At 41.5% G+C, this 20,294-nt stretch overlaps 1 protein-coding gene and 1 long non-coding RNA gene across 14 annotated transcripts in view; one reads left to right on the top strand and one right to left on the bottom strand.

The window, feature by feature from the left end:
- The window catches only part of TMCC3 (transmembrane and coiled-coil domain family 3), a 271,029-nt gene that overhangs the window by 164,052 nt on the left and 86,683 nt on the right, over nucleotides 1-20,294 (bottom strand). For 11 of the 13 annotated variants that reach the window (XM_036891128.2, XM_057486505.1, XM_036891125.2 and 8 more), the window contains one exon: nucleotides 17,265-17,356. The exons of the other annotated variants lie outside the window; for them this stretch is intronic. In XM_036891128.2, coding sequence (XP_036747023.2) covers nucleotides 17,265-17,356 — 92 coding nt within the window. The remainder of the gene's footprint in view (nucleotides 1-17,264; nucleotides 17,357-20,294) is intronic. 13 annotated transcript variants of the gene reach the window in all.
- On the top strand, nucleotides 1,613-12,335 carry LOC130678961 (uncharacterized). Its single transcript, XR_008991948.1, has 3 exons — nucleotides 1,613-2,506; nucleotides 3,944-3,983; nucleotides 11,987-12,335. It is a non-coding gene; the product is annotated as an uncharacterized LOC130678961 (long non-coding RNA).

The raw sequence follows: 20,294 nt of genomic DNA, 5'->3' as shown, positions 1-20,294 counted from the left end.
ACCCTTGGGATTGTGCCGTGGGCCAAAATCAGCAATTAAAACACAAAAAGCAAACCAGTGGGCCAGGCTGCATTTTCTAGCGTGGTACTGTGCTGGCAAAGCCTCAGAGACCACCTGGGAAGGGGACGAGATGAGCCAGAATGGTTTCCATGGTGAAGGCTCCCCAAACTCAGGCATAAAGGCTTAGGGGGGGTGTGGCATCCAGACAAGCAGCGTGCTCAGTAGTATGAGGTGTGACCAGTCCTCAAAGATGATGCTGGGAACTGACTCTTCTCCAGACCCACTCAGGAGAGAACAAAGGGAATGTTGCCGAAGGAACTGGGTGCACTGGGCTCACGGGAGCTTCCTGAGAGAATTCCCCCCTCCTGAGCACTGTCAAGCCTGGAGCCAGGCTAGCAAGGGACACACAGGAACGATGCCAAGCAGCCCATAAATGTCAGGCAGGCAGACACTTCAATGCAAACAGTTTATTTTGCTTTTAACAAGGAACACGAGGGCCCCCTATCAACCATACTGGTGATCCATGAGTTAGATTTGTACCAGTACAAAGAAGGAGAAAATTATAGGTCCACAATCCTTTATCTGTAATTCTGAAACCCCAAAAGTCCTGACAACTGAAAAGTTTTCACCTTGGTGTGCGCAAACCATTTGCTAACAAAAATCTGACCTGAAATGACATGTAATTATGGGTCTTTACTTACTCCATCTAATGTGAATAGCAAGTTGTACTGCGGGTGTAGCAACACATCTGACTGCAGAGTGCTCTCCCAGCCCCACAGCAGGTCTGGTGCAAGATAAGGTGAAATAAGCAAAGACTTTCCCTAAAAATTTCAGCTGAGCAATTATGGACACACATCTCTTTTTGTACTCATCGGTAGAAATAAAAGAAATGTTTGATCATTTGGGACGGGTGAACATAATTTAAAAAAAGAAAGAAAGCTGCAAGATCTTGTTTAGCCTCTGGGTAGGACTATGGCTTTGGAGAAATTTGTATGTTATTATGGGGTCCATGGAAGCCTACCCCTAAGTTTCTGGTTCTAGTTTACAGTTGATCTATGACATTTAATTTTGTTGAATGCAAGCTCTGCACCCCTATAAATCCAAAGCAATATCAGACTTTTCATTTGTGCAGCAAAATCTGTAAGCCTTTCTACTGCAATAGTAAGTGAGAAAATGTAACACAGTCATGGGGTCTCTGCTCCTCCCCCAGAAGATTGTAAGCCAGTGACCTTTATCTCTTTCATCCCCAAGGATCTTTGATTTTAGAAGAGAATAAAACAAAGTTAAAAATTAGGTGTTTTGCAGCACACTCCCAGACTCCCAGAAGGGACTAGTGGTTACCGAAGGGGAGGGGTGGTGGAGGGTGGATGGCGAGGAAGGGAGCAGGGGATTGAGGGGTATTATGATTGGCACACATTGGGATGGTGTGGAGGGGTCACAGAGAAGACAGTGCAGCACAGAGGAGACTAGTAGTGACTTTGTGGCATCTTACTACACTGATTGACAGTGACTACAATGGGGTGTGGGGAGGACTTGATAATATGGGTGAATGTAATAACCACATTTTTTCATGTGAAACCTTAATTAAAAAAATAAGGTGTTTTCTTGAGGATTCAAATAGTGTTTTCAGCAAACTTTTCTAGAAGATGGTCTACTTTTCCTGTTTCCTGACCATTTGGGGAGCTAAAGGACAAGGCAAGAGGCTCAAAAAAGGGAGTAAAGATGGTTTATAAGCAAAGTGACTTGGATTGAAAGCCAGACGCGACCACTTACTAGCTGTGTGACCTTGGAAAGTTTACCTCCCTGAGGCTGAATAGCATCTGGAACCCAGAGAAAAACAATGCTTCCCTCATAAAGTTTTTGTGAGGATTAAATGACATGCAAAACATCCAATACACACGGTAGGCACTCAATATATGGCAGCTGTTCTTGTTGCTGCTGTTAGAAGCTGGAAGTAGAACAGTGCCTGGCTTCCCTTCTCATTTCACCAGATTGCCTGGCTCAGCAGCATGCAGGGGATACTAACTTCATGAGCACAGAGCCAGTGTATAACACACACACATAGCAACAAATCACATTGGAAAACCAATCTCCCTCAGCTAACAAAACAACTGCTTCCCAGGCTCCTGCATTTGCTCTGTTAGAGGAACTGAACAGGTCCTAATGGCTACAAAACCAAATCACCTAGAAGAGGGTGAATTTCATCAGCATTAGAGTTTCTGCTGAAAGCCTGGTACCATGGGAGAGTGCATGCAAAGCCATCCCTTTTATGGGAGGCTAAGAAAAAAAAAAACCTCATAGATCATAACAGCATCTATTAGAGGTGTTTATGTTAAGTGGCTTGTCTTCTTCACACTCTTTCAGGTGACAAACATTTACTGAGCATACATTATACACCACATGCCATATTACAGGCTGGAGCACAAAGATGAAGAGGCATGGTCCCCTCCCTCTAGAACCCTCGTGGGTAAGACAGACGAGTCTACCAGTTCATATGGTGTGTGCTGTAAGTACTAATGAGAGAGGTATGTGTCAGTAGCACAGAGGAACACTATCTAAAATAGACAAAGATCTTTTAATCTTACCTTAATGTAAGGTATTCCCATAATGTTAGAATTTTATATAGTGGTTTTATATATGGGTTCCTTTGGAAATCAGAAAAAAATTTAAAGGAAAACTAAAGATGATGGCGTAGTGGACACAGATCATTTCACAAATATTCAAATATTGGGATGAGTGGTGGGACATGAGAAGAAAGGGGGTGCCCCCACGCTGCCTGGGATAAAGGAAACAAGTCAGGCTTCCCTAAGAGTGGCACTTGAGGTGAGACTTGATAACTGAAAGATGGTTTGCCAATGGGCGAGTAAATTAGTGTGACAGCCTCGTTAGAGGGTAACCTGAGATTATTTATCAGCATTTAAAATGTGTATACCCCTTGACTCAAATGTTCCTCTTCTACTGGGAGGAACGCCAGGAAATACACACAAAGGTCTCTGTGAAAAGCTGTTTACTGCATCACTGTTTATAACAAGATGACACTGGAATAACTTAAATGTCCATCAACAGAGGATTGTTACGTAAGTTATAATAAAACATATGCCAGAATATAGCTATGAAAAAGAATGAAATAAAATTTATGTATAGCATGTGAAGTTTTGAAAGGCAAGTTGTCAAATAGTGTGATCTTATCTTTACGGAAATGATTTTATACATATTTTACACACAAAAATGTTTCTACATGAATAGGAAGAGTGAAAAGATACACAACAAACCATATCAACCATATTAGAGCTTGTGGGCTGGCGATTTGGAGAGGGAATTTCATTTTCTCATTTACTCTATATTTACATAGTACAATGACAGTGTATTCCTTTTATATTTGAAAAGGGGTTTAAAAAAAGAATTTATGAAAACTGGACAGTTATGGACAAAAGAACAGAGATTTTAGAGAAAGTATGTGTTCAGAAACAGCCCTGCTTGAATGTAGGGTGAGTCCATGAGATGGAATTTAAGGAAGACTTGGGAGAAGAGACAGAAATATGGGGCCTGGGCTCAGAGGACGTGAGAGCAGTAGAGGAGGGAATGCAGTGGGAGTGCAGACCTGCAGCAGAACCCCCAGAGGACAGCAAAAGCACGAGAACTGAAGGGTACTGTTCAGAGAGACAAGAACACTGCAGAGCAAAGTGGGCCAGGGGGTTCCAAGAGTGGGAAGCAGCCATTTTATTCAATAGGAAGCATCTGAAGCTCAAAATGCATCCTTTTAAAGGGGAGCATTTATTAAAGAATCAAACCCAAATTTTCACTGAATAACTACTGTCACTTTGTTAGTGTAGCCAGAGATAGATGCAGAGGGAGAGAGAAAATTCTTCTAAGCAACAGAAGAAGCTAGAGGAAGTAAGTAAAATATCAGTTTACTCACAGATTATTCCATTACAAATGCCAGTGACACAGAGGAAAAGGCCCCTGAAAAGCAAACCTCCAAGGTGAGTTTCAGACCACACTGCTGCTCTGCACACTGGCCTCCCCTTTCTGGTTGTCTCTTCTTGGTGGCTCTCACTTACTTTATCCCCTTTTTGGAGCCCACTCATTCTCTCAGAAAGATCGAATGTAAGTAATTTTACTCCCATGTGAACTGACAGTCATTCTTACTTTTCAATATATTTTAATTTTAGGCCCAGACTCTAAATGAAAAGTCTTTATTTAGAGGGCCTATTTTTAAAGCAATTTGAGCATCAGGCAACAGGTGGAGCTAGAGGGAGCAAGAGGATTCTTGGTGGCTACAGGGGAGAGGGTCACCCATATTTAGAAGCTAGTCCTCTTTTTGGATGTCTAAGCAACTTAGAAATACCTCCCTTAGAACTTCTGTTCTGGTCCAGGGTCCATATGCTGAATTCTAAAACACTGATGGAATGGAAAGAGAAGGAAATAGTCCCTTGTACAACTTCCTCAAAACATGTCAGCAAATGAAGTGAAGATAAGCAGTTTTCTGGTTAATCACTTTGCAGACAAGAAAACTAGATAATTCTTTAAGAAAAGTACCCCCATGATGGTTAAAGTTCTCTTAGGCTATCTACATCCATCAGAATAATTCAGTAACGTTAAGCTTTCATTTCATTGTGTGGAATGAATATTCCTTTGACAGGTTTAAATGCTGATGACCCAAGCATCTCACTAGCATCTCTGAGTCATCTGGAAGCAAACAGTATCTTTATCCCTTTCTAAAGGAGGGTCTAGACAATGCCCAACTGATCCTACGGAAGAGTACTGGAAGTGGCACCATTGAAACACTGTGCCACTTTTGAACAGGGGCTCCAATTAGGAAAATATGGTGATTTAATGCCTTAAAGTTGACTTTCATTTCCCCAATCTAAAAAATAAATCATTTTAAGGCATCTGGCAACTGATAGGGAGAGTAAATACATGGAGGGTTAATTTTCCTACAGTACCAATATTTTAAACAATAATAAACGGAGAAATGCAGATGGCAAATATACTTTTTAAAGTCCAAGCTCACTAATAAGATTAACTGAGTGACCACTTTTTACATGTCATACGGACAAATTTTTTAAACTATTCTTTCCAGTGAGGGAGAGTATTTAAGAAAGCAGATGCTGGTAGGAGCATAGACTGCTACATATTTTCAAAGGTAATTTTTAGTTTTGTTTAAAACATTTTTTTAATGTGCATATCCTATGATTCAGCAATTCCATTTCTAGGAATCTATCCTAACGGAAAGTACAGAAAGAAACATATACAATCTTTATATGATGCCTGCAATAGCAAAAAGTTGTAAAAATCACAAATGTCCAGTAATACTGAGCTGTGAGTAAATTCTTATACAGTGGAATACTATGCAGTCATTAAAACTGATCATGTAAAAGTATATATATTAATTTGAGAATATATTCATAATATGTTAGTGACAAAGGCAAGTTATGAAACCATGTAGGCATGTAATGCTACTTTTGCTAAGCAAAACGTACACACAATGTAAATTGAAAAGTTAAGCAATTTATACACACACACACACACACACATACACACACTCTACACATAAGCTGAAAAATGAATTCGTCTCAAAATACCCAGGATAAATTGTGATACACAGATGTGTGAATTTTAATTTATATCCCAGGAATAGTTATTTAGCATTTGAAGGACTTTAATCAAAAGTTGATACTCCAGAGGTGGTTATTACAAGACTACCTTTATCCTTGATCAATATCAGAGGGTTTGTTTGTTCATAAGCGTAATGAATATTAGAAAGGGAATTGATAAAAAAAAGATGGGTCTGTAAAATATATGAAATAGCCTGAAATGTACAGGCAATTCTGCCTCCCAGTGCCCAGTAGCGTGCATCTCTCCAGCTCTGTGTTACGGTGGCTTCTGCAGCCTGAGCCAGTCTGTGAGATCTGCTGGCTTGTACAGCTACAATGCCATGGCTGCATATGCACCACAGCCTTCCACGCACATGCTCCCCTGAATGCCTGGAAGGCTGGGAGCCAGGGCCTCACCAGCAGTGCCCAGGTCAGGCTGTGTGCCTGCTTGATGCCGGTTCACTCCTGCAGCTGGATTTGGTTCTGATAACTGCTTTGCTTTATCCGTTCATCTCACAGAGAAGCTGTGGTGGTAGAGACCCATGGTCCTCGCCTCCAGGGATCTTTGGAGGCCACTGATACCTACCAAAACTGACCTTGTAAGTCATCAATTCCTGAACTGGCTTAGGTCAGTTTGCATCAAAGGCTGTAATATATCAGAATTTAAGCTATGATGATCTCTGATGGTGGGATTATAGGACACCCACCTACCCATCCCTGATGTGCTTTCTAGTTTTTCCTATAATGGGCAGTACTATGTTTTATAAATAATAAATAAATAAATAAATAAAAGGAAACGTAAACAGCACTGTCACCATCTGCTGGCAAACACTTAGAAGGACCACTCAGTGTAGTGCAGCCTGATAAACAGTTGTAGAGACAGTAGATTTATGGTTCTGCTCATTGGTTTCAAGCTGTTTTTAACTAAAAAGTGTAACATTTGGATTATTTTGAGAAAGAGTCACCTCTTGTAATGCAAAACCTACTTTAAAGTAGGAAGCTTTCTTCAAGTGCGTTACATTACAATAATTTGGACTTTCAAAAGCAAAATATAGTGCTACTGACCATGGTTTGAGAAAATTAAACTCTGCCAGAGATAACATTATTCATTTGGTCATCTGTCAAATAGTCTGTTGTAAAAACATCCCCCAAATACCCATATGTAAAGCAAAGTATATGTAAAGCCTACTAGAACCTTCTTTCCAAAGACATTATTAACTGATGACTGTAAACTAGGTCGAAATTCTCCTAGTTGTCAACCCACTTTTTTTTTAAAGTCAATCCTGACTTTTCCCCATTGCCCCCAGCATCCACACACTTCCGTCAGTACCATCTCCTGCCACTACTGTGCAGTCAGTACTCCCTAAACAGAAAGGGTAGAGAGACTCCTTACCAATACCATTACCCAGATACTACGGGGCAATCCAGGGCTCACATCACAGAACACCTCTCCTCTCTTGGCTTGTGCTTTCATTGCCTCAGGCCGGCACATCCTCCCCAGCTCCCCTCTACCCTGTGCAATCTTCTTGGGGCCCAGATCAAATGTCTCTTCAGTAAGGCCTTGCTAAATTTCTCCACCTGGAATTAAATGCTTCTTCCTCTGTGATCCTTGAGTATTTTGTTCATCGCTTCCTTGTAGTGATTGTTTCACTTACATGACACTGCTGTAAACATGAGTTGTATGCAGGACAGACGTGGACACATACCATCCACAGAGCAATCCCCATGAAGCAGGACAGAAACAGCTGCAGCAGAAATATCCTTTGAGTCTGTGTTGAGTTGGAGATGTGGGCCTTTGATTACATGGCCCAGAATTGAAATCGCCAGGAGCCGCTGACATGGGTAGGCAGGGGCACACATGTGTACACACCAAGGGCACCCCGCTCGGACGGTGAGAGATGATACTGACCACAGTGTCACCCAGGGCAGCAGCTTGAAATGCAAAGCCAAAACCCTGGCTGTGGGTTACAGCCAGTTAAGGTTACTTTAAGGATCTAGTTCTTTGGATTATTTTCATCAGGCAGTTGCCAAAACTGATACAATCAGTAAGGCCATATCTCTCCTGCATGTCTAACAGGGACATAAGAATCTTTGTGCCAGGGTTTGGGTTCTCTATACAAAGCAACTTCAGCAGGACACAAACGGCAGAAAAAGTCAGCAATCACAACACTGCTGCAACAGGCTAACCTCTTTTAAAACTGTTATCTGGTGAAGGGACACAATAATTTGCAGTCACAATACAGGTGGGCCACAGGACGGCAGTACAGCACAGAGAAGACAAGTAATGACTCTATAGCATTTCACTATGCTGATGGACAGGGACCACCCTGGAGGGGGCGAGGACTTGATACTATGGGTGAATGTTGAACCACTGTGCTGCGTACTTGAAACCATCGTAAGATTGTACATCAATGAAATTTAAAAAAAAAGAAACATTGTTTTCTGGGAGACAGAGGTGCTCAGAAGCACTTGACATTGGGTCCCCTCACAAATGACTGGCCTCTTCCTCCCCTGCCAGCCCCTGCTCGCCTCCTAGCTCAGCCCCTGACACACCACCTCAGGAAACAGGGAGGGTGCCCGTAGAACATCCATCCTGCCATCTAGAAGCCATGACCCTCAGATCCCGCCCATCCCTTTCTGCTCTTCAGTGGCAAAGTTGTTACAGCGACACCCCCTCATCCCTCTCTCTCTCCTATTGTACCCCTCATACATGGCTGATCATTTCCATAAACTATTTACACGTCCTCTTTCATTATAAATATGGTACAGGCGATCCCCTACTTAGGATGGTTCAATTTAGGATTATCCAACTTTACAATGATGTGAAAGTGATACACATTCAGTAGAGAACCAGCTTTGAATTTTGAATTTTGCTCTTTTCCGGGGCTAGTGATTGGTAGCACGCTGCTCTCCAGTGGGACTGGACGCAGCAGGGAGCGGCAGCCCCCATCAGCCATGTGGTCACCAGTGTAAACACAGCAGCAAGCCTCAGACTTTTGAATTTCAAGGCAGGTGAAATTTTTCACCCATACTAATACCCCTTCGTAATTAAAAGGGAATGAACAATAGGGGACTGCCAATATTTTATTTTGCCAAGTTGAGGACTTCTTTTTTAAAATCACTATTTTGTAAAAAGCTACTTTAATATCAAAAAATGACATGTTATCAGAATTAAAATGAATAAATTCACCTTTATGAAATTCTGACTTTACTGTATTTACTTTGTCATGGACTTGCACAGGCTTGGGGCTGGAATCTTGGGGGCCAGTAACCTTGCAGATTGTTTCAAAATTTCAGACCATTCAAGGACCAAAATTTCAACCATTCAAGAACCATCATATCAACTGTACTACTATTTCCTTAATATTTTTCATTCAATAAACTGATGTTTTTACCTGCCTACTCTTACTTTAAAAGAAAACTTTGGATCGCTTCCAAAAAGGAAAAATCAATAGCACATGCAACAAATAAAAGGCAACCTATGAATGAATACAACAAAAACAAGACATGTTATTAAATTCCAGCTAGACAGTCTTGCTTGCTGAGGCCTGACCTCTACATTGACAAGGAACATGGACAAGTGTTATAGAGTGGCAATTAGAGACTGTGACCAAATCAAATTTTTCTCTTTGACAAAATCAGGAGGCTTGAAAAGAAATTATACTGAAACAACATTCTGCAGTATTATTTAGTGCTGGGTCCAGGTCCTATCTAAAATCACTTCTAAGTGGCTCATGTCCCACTCCTAGATTAATACTAATCAAAACAGTTGAACCTCGTTAATTCATTCATCCACTTAACACATTTATTGAGCACCTACTATGTTCCAAGTGCTGTATATAATTGAACAGAGGAGAGCACAAAACAGACATGGTACCTTTTGTAAAGCTCACCTTCTACTGGTGAAACATACATTAAACAAATGGTGACACAAGTTACATCATGTTGTTTCATATAAATGGGTGTGTACATACATATGAGATGTATATGTAAGCTGTATCAGTGTATACGATATACATATATGCCTAAATTTGTTACATGTTATGAAGGAAAATCACAAAGTGTTGTGGGATAGTTTTAACAGTAAGATCTTTAGATAAGGGAGTCCAGAAATACCTGTGTGAGGATGTAACAGTTAAGCTTAGATTTATCAGGCTGAAGTGGGGTGTGGAGACATGGTACATTCCAGCACAGGGAACAATAGTGTGGAAAAGCACTTGGCTCCTTTGGGAAACTAAAAAATAAAGCAGTGTGTTTGGAGTGTAGCAAGCTGGAGGAAGAGTGCCGTGAGAAGAGAGTGTACACAGTCTCCCAGCCTCTGCCTCTAGTGACCAGAAATTTTCTCTCTCTGCAAAGATCTTTTTCCATCTTTGTACAGCTTCTTAAAAACGTATCCTTATATGAAAGAGAAATCTCTTCCTCTATAGTTTTTATACATTAAATATCAGTTCAACCCCTTTGCTTCACATACAGAAAAAAATGTAATCCATCCTCCACATGACAGCCCTTCAAACATCTGTAGATAGCTAGTGTGTTATTCCTGAACCTTCTCCTCCAAGCTGAACAATGCCAGTTCCCATGCTACATGTGGTTTGTGTCACCCCTACAAGGCAGATTTTCCAAAGTCCAGTTCTGTTATGGGATTTGAATTTCCTTCCCCACATATAATCCTAAATTGATTTTCAGCCTTGGATGTTGTTTTTTCTCAGTTTCTAATCGTCTTTCTGGATAACAGCCAAATAAGTTAAGGTCAGGCCTGAATTCCTTGAGAACTAGGAAACCTCAAAGGCATGCCATCAGTAATATTTCTTCTTTTATGTCTCTTTACTGCACCTTGCAAGACAAATTCTATTTGTAGGGGTGAGCTAAGGATCTTTTTCAAATAATACAACATTTGTGGTAGAAAAATACACTATTTACTATTTGAACTCATCTTCCATTCATTTGAAGGGAGCATGGGAATGTTACATTCAGAAAAGGTGAGTGTAATGTAAAAACCCCTGCTTTCTAATTGCTTCAGCTACAGACCCAGATTCCCCTGAAACTAGGTTGTAGGGATGCTAGTGTGTAAGCAAGGCATTTTGCCAGGGATCACATATCCCCTCTTTAAAACTGGAGAGGAAAAAGACCCATAAAATTTCATGAATAAATACAGCTGCTCTGGCATGCTGCATGAAAGTTAAATGGCCTTTATTAACACATTTATCCAAATAAGTCAAAATCTCTCAGTATTTCTATCATCTCCTCCCTGCTCTCTCCCCTCTTTTATCATATTAGACCCAATTTCTAAGATTTCTTGCTACTTCCTGCCGCAAAGTGAACTGTCCCAGGGAAAAAGGTGAGCTTCCAGAGGCTCTGCTTCTCACACTTCCCTTCTTCTGTCAGCCTTTCCGCTCTGCGGCTGTCAAATTATTGCTCATGCCTTCATGAGAGGTGGCAGTGTGGTCTGAGGAAGAGCAAGAGAGATTCAGAGCAAAGTTATTTCTCCCCATCAATTCTGACATGCTTGGGGTAGCCAGTCAAAGAAACTGAATATAATAGAGAAAGTCTGTCCTTTCCTCATTAGCCTCCCTGTAAGAGCTCCACTTCTACACATAATCAGAATAACATTCAGGGGGGGGGAAAAAGTCTTCAAATATGAGCAAAATTACATCACAAATGGCATTAAAACTCAGCAGATTTAAGTGACAGATGGAACGGCTTCTCTCTCCCATGAGAAGTACCCTATGTGTAATGCTATAGGGAACAGTATTTGCCATCAAATTACCAACTCCTGGAGAGCAGAGACACATTCATTCATATTTATATTCTTTCAGTGATTGACACACCTACAGATTAGTTCAGCAAAATATGTCACATGAATTTGATTCTTTATAATAACATACACAGGCATTGAAAAACATTAAGAGTTACCTTCCAGGTGGTAGAACTAAGGTGATTTTTATTTCTGATTTTGCCTTTTCCACACGCTCCTGATTTTCTCTAATGACATGGGTGTATTTAGTCAGAAAGTTATTAAAAATAAAATTTCTGGAATTGGAAGGAACCAGAGAAATTTAGCTCAATCCTCTTATTCCTTGTAGAAATTGAAGCTCAGAGAAGCTAAATGACATGTCCAAAGCCACACAGCTTGTTGGTTAAAAAGCTGAAATAAAACCAGTCATTGATGTTTCTCAGCCCAGTATCCTTTCTTCCACCATACCCTTTGCCTTTCCAGAAAAGACATTGTTTTGGTGAGACTCTATCTAATGTTTTTAAAAGCCTCTAATCCAATCTAAAAGCAAACTGTGCCACCCACTGAGCTTACTGCCACAGAAGACATCATTTTAGAAAGTACAAAGCAGAGTATGCTTTAAAAGTCATTAACACAGCCTCTGCTGTTGTTACAGGAAAACACTTCATCACTCCTTAATGACAGATGACCTCAAAACAGCTTCTGAAAAGATTAACATCTGTGAGCAGCTGAATAGCGAACATCACAAAGAAAGGAAGGTTTACCCATTAACTTGCTTCTTAAGTAGTAAGGCTCAAGAGATGTTTACTGGGGGCTCCTCTTCCACCAACCTTTTATTGGTGTGCAAACATTAACCTTTTTATTACAAAATTTTCAAACATGCAAAAGAGAGAGAACATTAAAATGAATTTCCATGTAACCACCATCCAGCTTTAATAATTACTCATTTAAGGTGATACTCCCAGCCGCTCTCCACCTCTCCATGCAAAATTTCGAAGTCAACCCCCAACATCATATTTCATTCATAAATACCTCAGTATATATATATATATATATATATATAAAGATAAGGATTATTTTTTTTTTAATATAACATAATAGTATCACACCTAAGAAATTTACAGTATATCCTTAATATAACCAAATATTCCATTTGTGTTCTAACATGCTCAATTACCTTGCAAAATATTTTACAACTGATTTAATATATTATGAACTGTGCTTGCTAGTTAACCCTTAGAATGATACCTAAGGCAGATGACGTTATCCTCATTTTGCTGGTAAAAACGAGGCACAGAGAGGGGAAGTAACTTGTTCAAAGTTGCCCAGCAGCAAGTGGTAGTGTTAGGATTTGAACCCAGGACTACCTAACTGCAGTCTGAGCTCTTAACTGCTACACTGTGCCACCACTCCACCATCTCCTTTTGATATGTCCTCTGGTTCCAAACTACAGGCACAGTTAAAAGTCTTCCTGAAGTTGGCTTATGTTGTGGTGGAGTGGGTGGTATATGGAAAAGAAAAAAGTAATTCTACTCTGCAAGGTCTGAGGGAGTCCTTGGGGCAGGCTGGGACCCAGAGGACAACTACAGAAGTGCCTTCAAATACATCAGCTCCTCCAGATCTAGCCTGGAGCCATGGTTATTAAGGCCTGTCCTGGTAAGTCCCACCAGCCAAAGCCTTCACGGGGGGCCCCTGGAACAGCCTGGCTCCCATTTGGTCAGAACATCCCAGATCCCACTGGGAAGAAGGTGGCTTATCAGAGAGTTCCTGCTAGAAATAGATAGCAAACTCAAACTGCATGATTTGCGGTGAGACTAATGAAGGGTTGTCTACAGAGGCTTGGGCAGGGTAGAGGGACACCTCAAGAGGTAAGACAGCACCCAGGACTCAGAACCACAGGGACGGACAGCCAACATGACAGGCTGAAGAAGGGAATGTTTACCAACCCTGGAAGGAGACAGTAATGAGAGAATCTCCTTGACAGGAGCTAAAACTTGTGGTCCAGGGACTCAGGAGCCAGGGACAACTTGGGGAGGAAACTGACCCCAGGTCACTCTTCTCCTCCAGCCACTCTCACTGGCCCCCCCCACTGGTGAAGACAATCAGAAACCAGAAGGGAGGGAGCCTGGTAACCGGCTTACACAGCCGACCTCCCAGGGCTCAGAGAGGAGGAGAAGGGGGATCTGGAGCAGCCAGGGGGAGCCAGCTGGCACACAGGGGCTCACGGCCACCTTCCTGACAGTACTGAGCAACGCTGAAGCAGGTAGGTATTTAGCAATGCCAAGGACTCCAGTCTCCAAACGCTCCAGCACGGAGCCCTCTCTGCACAGCTGCCTCTGACTCGGTGGCAGCTCACGGCAGATCGTGACCTGAGTGTGCCCCACCTCAATCCACCACCTTCCAACAGTTTCTATCTCCTTTAGAATAAAATCCTAAGTCTTAAAATGGCCTAGACATGTTATGATCTGTTTCCTGCCTACCTCTCTAACCTTATTGCCTTATTACAGGTGCAAACACAGGTATTTATTGAATGAATTAATGTACATGTGCCAAAATGGAAAGGACAGCTTTGTTTCAGCTGCACTCCTCTCCTGAGCTCTCTCATCCCAGGGCATCAAAGTGCTTGCCACGCCCCTCAGCCAAGCTGCATTTTTATTACATCTATTTTTATGTATTTTAACAACTAAAAAGTTAATTTATGATCACTGTAGAAAATGTGGGAATCCACAAAGAACAAAACTTTGAAGATTAAAATAATTCAGTTAGCCACTGTCAATATTGTTTTTATGCATATACTTATTACATAAAGTGAGAATACTATTCTTACTGTTTTGTGATCTACTCTTTTTGTTTAATAACGTAGTATTAACATTCCATAGGTCACTCAACTCTCTTCCGAAACACACTGTTTCAAGACCCCGTTGTAGTCCACAGTCTGCCCAAACAAGGTCATCACCAAAGCCCCTATTGCAGGGTATTCATTTTCTTTTTTTGGCTATCATAAAAAACATAAACATTCTTACATATCTATGTATATTTCCTTTATTGTACACTCCAGATTCCTTGAAATTGCTTGCCAAATGGAAATATAAATTAAGAGCCTATGTAAGTATTACTAAATGGCTCTCCAGAACAACTGTACCTCTAACACTCCTGGCACCAATGCTTTTGAGAATGTTCATGCCCTTTTTTCTTTACCAGCACTAGTGTTAATGTTTTTAATATACATATAACACCATAACTGTCAGTTGTCTGTCTTTATTAGATCACAGTTTTCTTGAGAATAAGAATTACGCCTCTTCTGTTTACTTCTGGTATGTAGCAGGCACTGTGGATGGAGAGGTAGGTGGAAGGAGGGGTTAGATAGATGGATTTTTGTCAAGGAGCGCCAGTAAGGACACTGAGCCGCATAAACAGGCATCTTCTCCCAGCCTGCAGGACTCTCCTGACCATTCTGTGTGTTTACCATGGGGACCGTCCCGCCTCCCTGATTAATGTCTGCTGGGCAACACTTTGCTTTTGGTTCTGGCTCATTAGGTTTGCATCCCACTAGATCTGGCTCTCCCTCCCACTTGGCTTCAGCAGAAGAGGTATTAAAATTACAAATTTTTGGCTTACACGATGTTTACTGTCTCAAGTACAACTAATCAATGTTTCAACACCAGAATAACAAGTCCCAGATTTCCCTTAGCCAAGCAAAACTGAAAGTAAACCCCACACTGGAGCGCTCCCCAGCATCCAACCTTCCAACTGGAAAGATAGCACCGCCAAGGGCTGAATCTGACCCAGAATCTGTGCTAAGAGACATTTAACCCAGTGATGCCATGCTGCAGAGCCACCTGGTTCCCATTCACCCATGTGCATAACCCAACTTGTCAGTCCTCAGGAATCCCAAAGGGTAGGACCAGGGTCTTGTTTGTTGATATAGCCCTGTGCCCAGCATTGTCTGACATACAGTGAATACCTATTAAATGTCTACTGAATAAACAGACCAAAGAAAGCAAGTATGCAGATGAGAAGATTCATGGTATCCCGGTTACACTGAGTGGGCAGCTAGATAGCTTATAAATTATGGAGCCCAGGTTTGGACCTAGGGTCACTCCATTCGCATTTTCTGTTCAATGCTGCCTTTCAGCGTTAGAGAAAAATGTAAAATTCCCTCTACATGAGAATTTGTGTTACAATAAGTAATTTAAATCATAGTTTCAAACGTAAATTATCTTGAATAATCAACTATATTTCAGATAGTGTGAATAGATTATCTCAGCAACATTCCCTAACTTCTAAATGGCCCCTATATATTAAAATGAAGTGGAAAGGAGAATAATTATCAGTAACAAATCAGCAGTTAATCATAAGTTTCTTGGACTAGAAAGGCAGAGAGCAAAATGAACAACAGACTCTCCAATTGTTTTATTGAAGTATAGTTGATACACAATGCTATATTGGTTTCAAGTATACAACACAGTAGTTCAACAGTTACAGACATTATTAAGTCCTCATCCCAACTAGGACAGTTACTACCTGTCAACATCAGAAGATGTTACAAAACCACTGGCTATATTCCCCGTGCTACACTACCAACCCCATGACCAACTTATGACTGAGAACTTTTGTGCCCCTTTATCATCCTCCTCCTCCCCACTCACACACCCCAATCCCTCCCTCATGGTAACCATCAGTTACTTCTCAGTGTCTATATGAGTCTACTGCTATTTTGTTCATTTTGTTTTGCTTTGTTTTTAGATTCCACTATAGTCTTTTCCTGCCTGGCTTATTTCACTGAGCATAATAAACTCTAGCTCCATCCATGTTGTTGCAAGTGGCAGGATTTTTTTTCTTTTTGTGGATGAATAATATTCCATCATGTACATGCACCACATATTCTTTATCCACTCACCTGTTGTTGGACACTTAGGTTACTTTCATATCTGAGCTATTGTAAATAATGCAGCAATAAACATAGAGGTGCATTTATCTTTTTGATTCAGGGATTTTGTTTTCTTCAGGTTATTTTCTAAAAGTGGAATTATTGGGTTGTATGGCATTTCTATTTTTAGTTTTTGAGGAACCTCCATACTGCTTTCCACAGTGGCAGGACCAAGTTAGGCTCTCCAATCTGCATTTGTTTTTTAGTATGTACCCTCTTTGTCCAGAGACAGGAATTAATCATTTTAATGACATTAGGTGCCAAGAGGAAGCTGTATAAATTAATCATTCATTTATTTGGTGTTAGGCACTATGGAAACAATGACAGCAGGTTCCTCTCTTCCGTCACGAAGATTATTGTCCACAGGGCAGATCCATAAGCAATCCATCATGGTACCACATGCTAAGAGCGTAACACATGGTATGCCCATAGTGTTACAGGAAGTTCTTCACCAGGTTTCCCAAGCAGCGGAGAAGTTGTGGCAATAAGAGAAAAGAATGGACTGAGAAAAAGTAAGAGGAACCATGAATTATGTTACTGAGAATATATTACTAGCAGCTACCCATTGAGTGTTCTACTATGAACCACGTACCCCGAACAACTCACTGAGATAGAATCTATTTTTATCCCCATCTTAAGAAGAAACTGAAGCTTAGATAGTTCAAATAATTTATGCAGATACTAAGTTCCTAAACATGAAGAGAACAAACTGGAAGATGTGAAAAGTACATATAACAATCACTGCCCCAAATATCACTTGATGTATATCTATATTCATTACCCCTTGCTACATAACAAGTTATTTCCAAAAACTTAGTGGTTTAAGACAACAAACATTTATTATCTCACAGTTTCTGTGGATCAAGAACTCAGGAGCAGCTTGGCTGGGTTGTTCTAGCTCAGGATCTCTCAAGAGTCTGCCATCCAGGTGCCAACTGGGTTTGCGGTCACCTAAAGGCTTGACTGAGGCTGGAAGATCTAATTCCAAGATCTACTCACTCACACGGCTGTTGGCAGGAAGCCTCCATTTCCTTGTGATGTGGGCCTCTCCTAGGTTGAGCATCCACATGATATGGCAGTTGGCTTCCTCTAGACCTAGTAATCCAAAACACAAAATAGAAGCCACAATACCCTTTATGACCTGTTCTCCACAGGCTAACACCATCTCTTCCCCAACTCCTATTAATTAGAAGTGAGCCATTATGCATAGCCCACATCCAAGGGGAATTTAATCCATCTCCACCTTTTAAATGGAGGAGACTTTGTGGACATATTTTAAAACCATCACTATACCTCAGAATTAGCTGATTGTGAGGATGCTCTCTAGAAAGGTTTGCCCTCCCAAAAAGAGGTGAGTTGCAAATAAACTAGATCCCATGTGTTGGGGAAAGAAGATGGCACCTAGAAGGCCAGGCCAAGGGCTAGGAGGTTGCTCACATCTATTACAGGCTGAAGTGTAATCATTTTAGAGGGAGGGGTTTGGAACTAAGAAAAATTCTTCGTTTTAGACAGAGAACTATGCAGTTAAAAAACACTATTTCTCTGTTTTTAATTTCTTTTGGTTTTCCCTGCTATTGATCAAAAGTGCTTTGGAAAATGCCAATTCACTTCTTAGATAATTCCAAAGAGTTTTGGAGTTGGAAAGAGAGGGGAGAATTGGGATCTCCAGGGGACCAGAGGAGGGGAGTGGCCGCAGGGATTCCTCCCCAAGGGAGGGAGATCAAGGGGGAGAGAAGGAAGAACATGGTCCCCTTGAAAAGCTGCTCCCTGCAAGATTCTCCTTCAGGGCTTTCCTCGGCATGCCTCAGACCTCTGAACACCCTGAGCTCTGTCCAAAAGGGGGAGGCTCCTCCTTTCACAGCATAAACTGAATGAAAACGAACCTCATGGCACAGAAAGCTGAATGTTCAAAAATTAATTTACAGGACTTCACCAATGCAAAATACAAACCATGAAATGGTCTTAAGATGCTGCAGACACAGTGAAATAAGCCAGGTGGAGAAAGACAAATACCATATGATTTCACTTACTTGTGAATATAAAAACAAAGCAGAACAGAAGGAACAGAGCAGCACTAGACTCACAGACACTGAGAAGTGACTAATGGTTCCCAACGGGGAGGGAAAGAATGGGGGAGGGAGAGGGGGACTGTTGGACCACTGTGATGTACATTTGATAAAAAAAAAAAAAAAGATACTGCAGGCAGCATTTGCACTGTGGAGTTAGAGAAAAATAGAGGATGCAAAGCTGAGAGGCAGCCTAGCATCGTGGCTCAATAGATGCCACTGCAGTTGGGCCTGGCTTCAGTTTCTACTGCCACCTCTTACTAGCTGTGACATGGTGCAGGAAGTTAATCTTTCTCAGATTTGGCTTCCTTTTTGGAAATATCAGCAATTTCCTCACAGGGCTGTGAGAGTTTAATGAGAAATCTAAAAGCTCAATGAATGTCAGTTATTATTAATGCATGACAGGGGCTAAGAAGTGAAGTTGACCTTTAGGAATCAAAATGGGGATTATCTGCTCATTTTCTGCATCTTACTGTACGGTTTATGAGAAATCCTCTCAAGCATAGCTCAGGGAACAGATGATGATCCCTCCTTCGGCTCCCTGACCTCCCACCTCTTTGCTCTCCAGGGCAAGGGGAGGCCCCCACCGAGCTGGCATGGAAAACCCCAGGGATAGCTGTCAACCGAACACCAGCAGCCCTTCCATGCCTGGTGGTAGTTCCTGGGAAAGAGCCAGAGCAGTGACCTCCTGTGGCTCTGGCATTCCCATCTTTCTGAGACCCCGTGTTTCTTCGGTACAGCAACAGCCCTACCAGGAATTAGGTATCCGGGTGGCACTGGGGGCCTCCTGGAATTCTAGGGAAAGGGACTCTGGGATGTACAGGTTGGTGAGGACTGCTCTGGAGAGAAGGGAGGGAAATCATCCCCACAGGACTATATTATCAACTAAGCTTCATATCACAAGCCACAGAGCAATCAAAGCTCAGGACCAGCAGGGCCATGTGCTTATGTCCAGCGGCACAGTTCTAAGGACTTATGAAGAGGAAAACATTTACATAAATAGTCTAAGGCACATAAAAAGCTGATGAAAGAATAACTCTCATTTCCCACATTACATGACCAAAGCCAGTAAGTAAGAGGACCACGTGGGTCTCTCCTTCCCATTTTGCAGTGGAGAAGGCGATGAGATACTGGCTGGACTCTGAGGTCAGAGACAGGCCGAAGTTCCCTGTCCAGAGCTAGTCCTTTACTGGGCTCTACATCTCACCAAGGAAATGCTCCTTGATGTTCTTAAATATCTTGCCAGCCAAACAAGTAACTTTAGGCCCATGCAACTTTACCCAGTTAATAACTAAAGCACTTAATAAAAGCAGGCGAGCCCAACTTTATTAAGGGTCCAATAGGCAAATATAAAACCTTCATAAACTATTCATGCCTCTCTGGAGCTTAACTGGGACTTCTAGAGAACAATGCAAGGGACTCTGCACTTAGTTATAAACTCTGCAAAGGAAATCAATTTATTCTGAATTCTTGGAGGAAGAACAGTGTTGCTATTTACTTTTAAAAACAAAACCACTAAGCATCTTAAGCCTGTCTCTTAGTCTAAGAAAATTGTTGTTGTTATGACAGGGTAATACCTGGCTCTAACACCTGCCTTCACTAGACACATAGCCAGACACACGTGTGTGGGGGAACCTCAGATGCATCCTCTGGGGAGTCAGGGAAGACGTGGCTACACACCCAACACCCATACACCCTGATTCTAGGCCATGAGTTTCTGGTCTTTGACAAGCTATGTTTAAAGTTCTCTGTGTAATACTTTCCTCAGCCTCAATAATAATAATAAAAACAATGATGATAATAATAATCAATGTTTACTGAGCCCTTGCCATATGCCAGCACTGTTCTATTGTTGCTTTCAAAAATTTTTACAACCTCCCTGAAGGGTAGATATCATCCCATATTTTACAAATGCAGAAACTGAGGCACAGAGAAGATAAATAAGGAAGCTCCCGAGGTCCTACCAC

Source organism: Manis pentadactyla, chromosome 10 (genome assembly GCF_030020395.1).
Source record: "Manis pentadactyla isolate mManPen7 chromosome 10, mManPen7.hap1, whole genome shotgun sequence".
Lineage (NCBI taxonomy): Eukaryota > Metazoa > Chordata > Mammalia > Pholidota > Manidae > Manis > Manis pentadactyla.
Note: the sequence above shows the minus strand (reverse complement) of the source record. Positions and strands in the feature narration are given on the sequence as shown.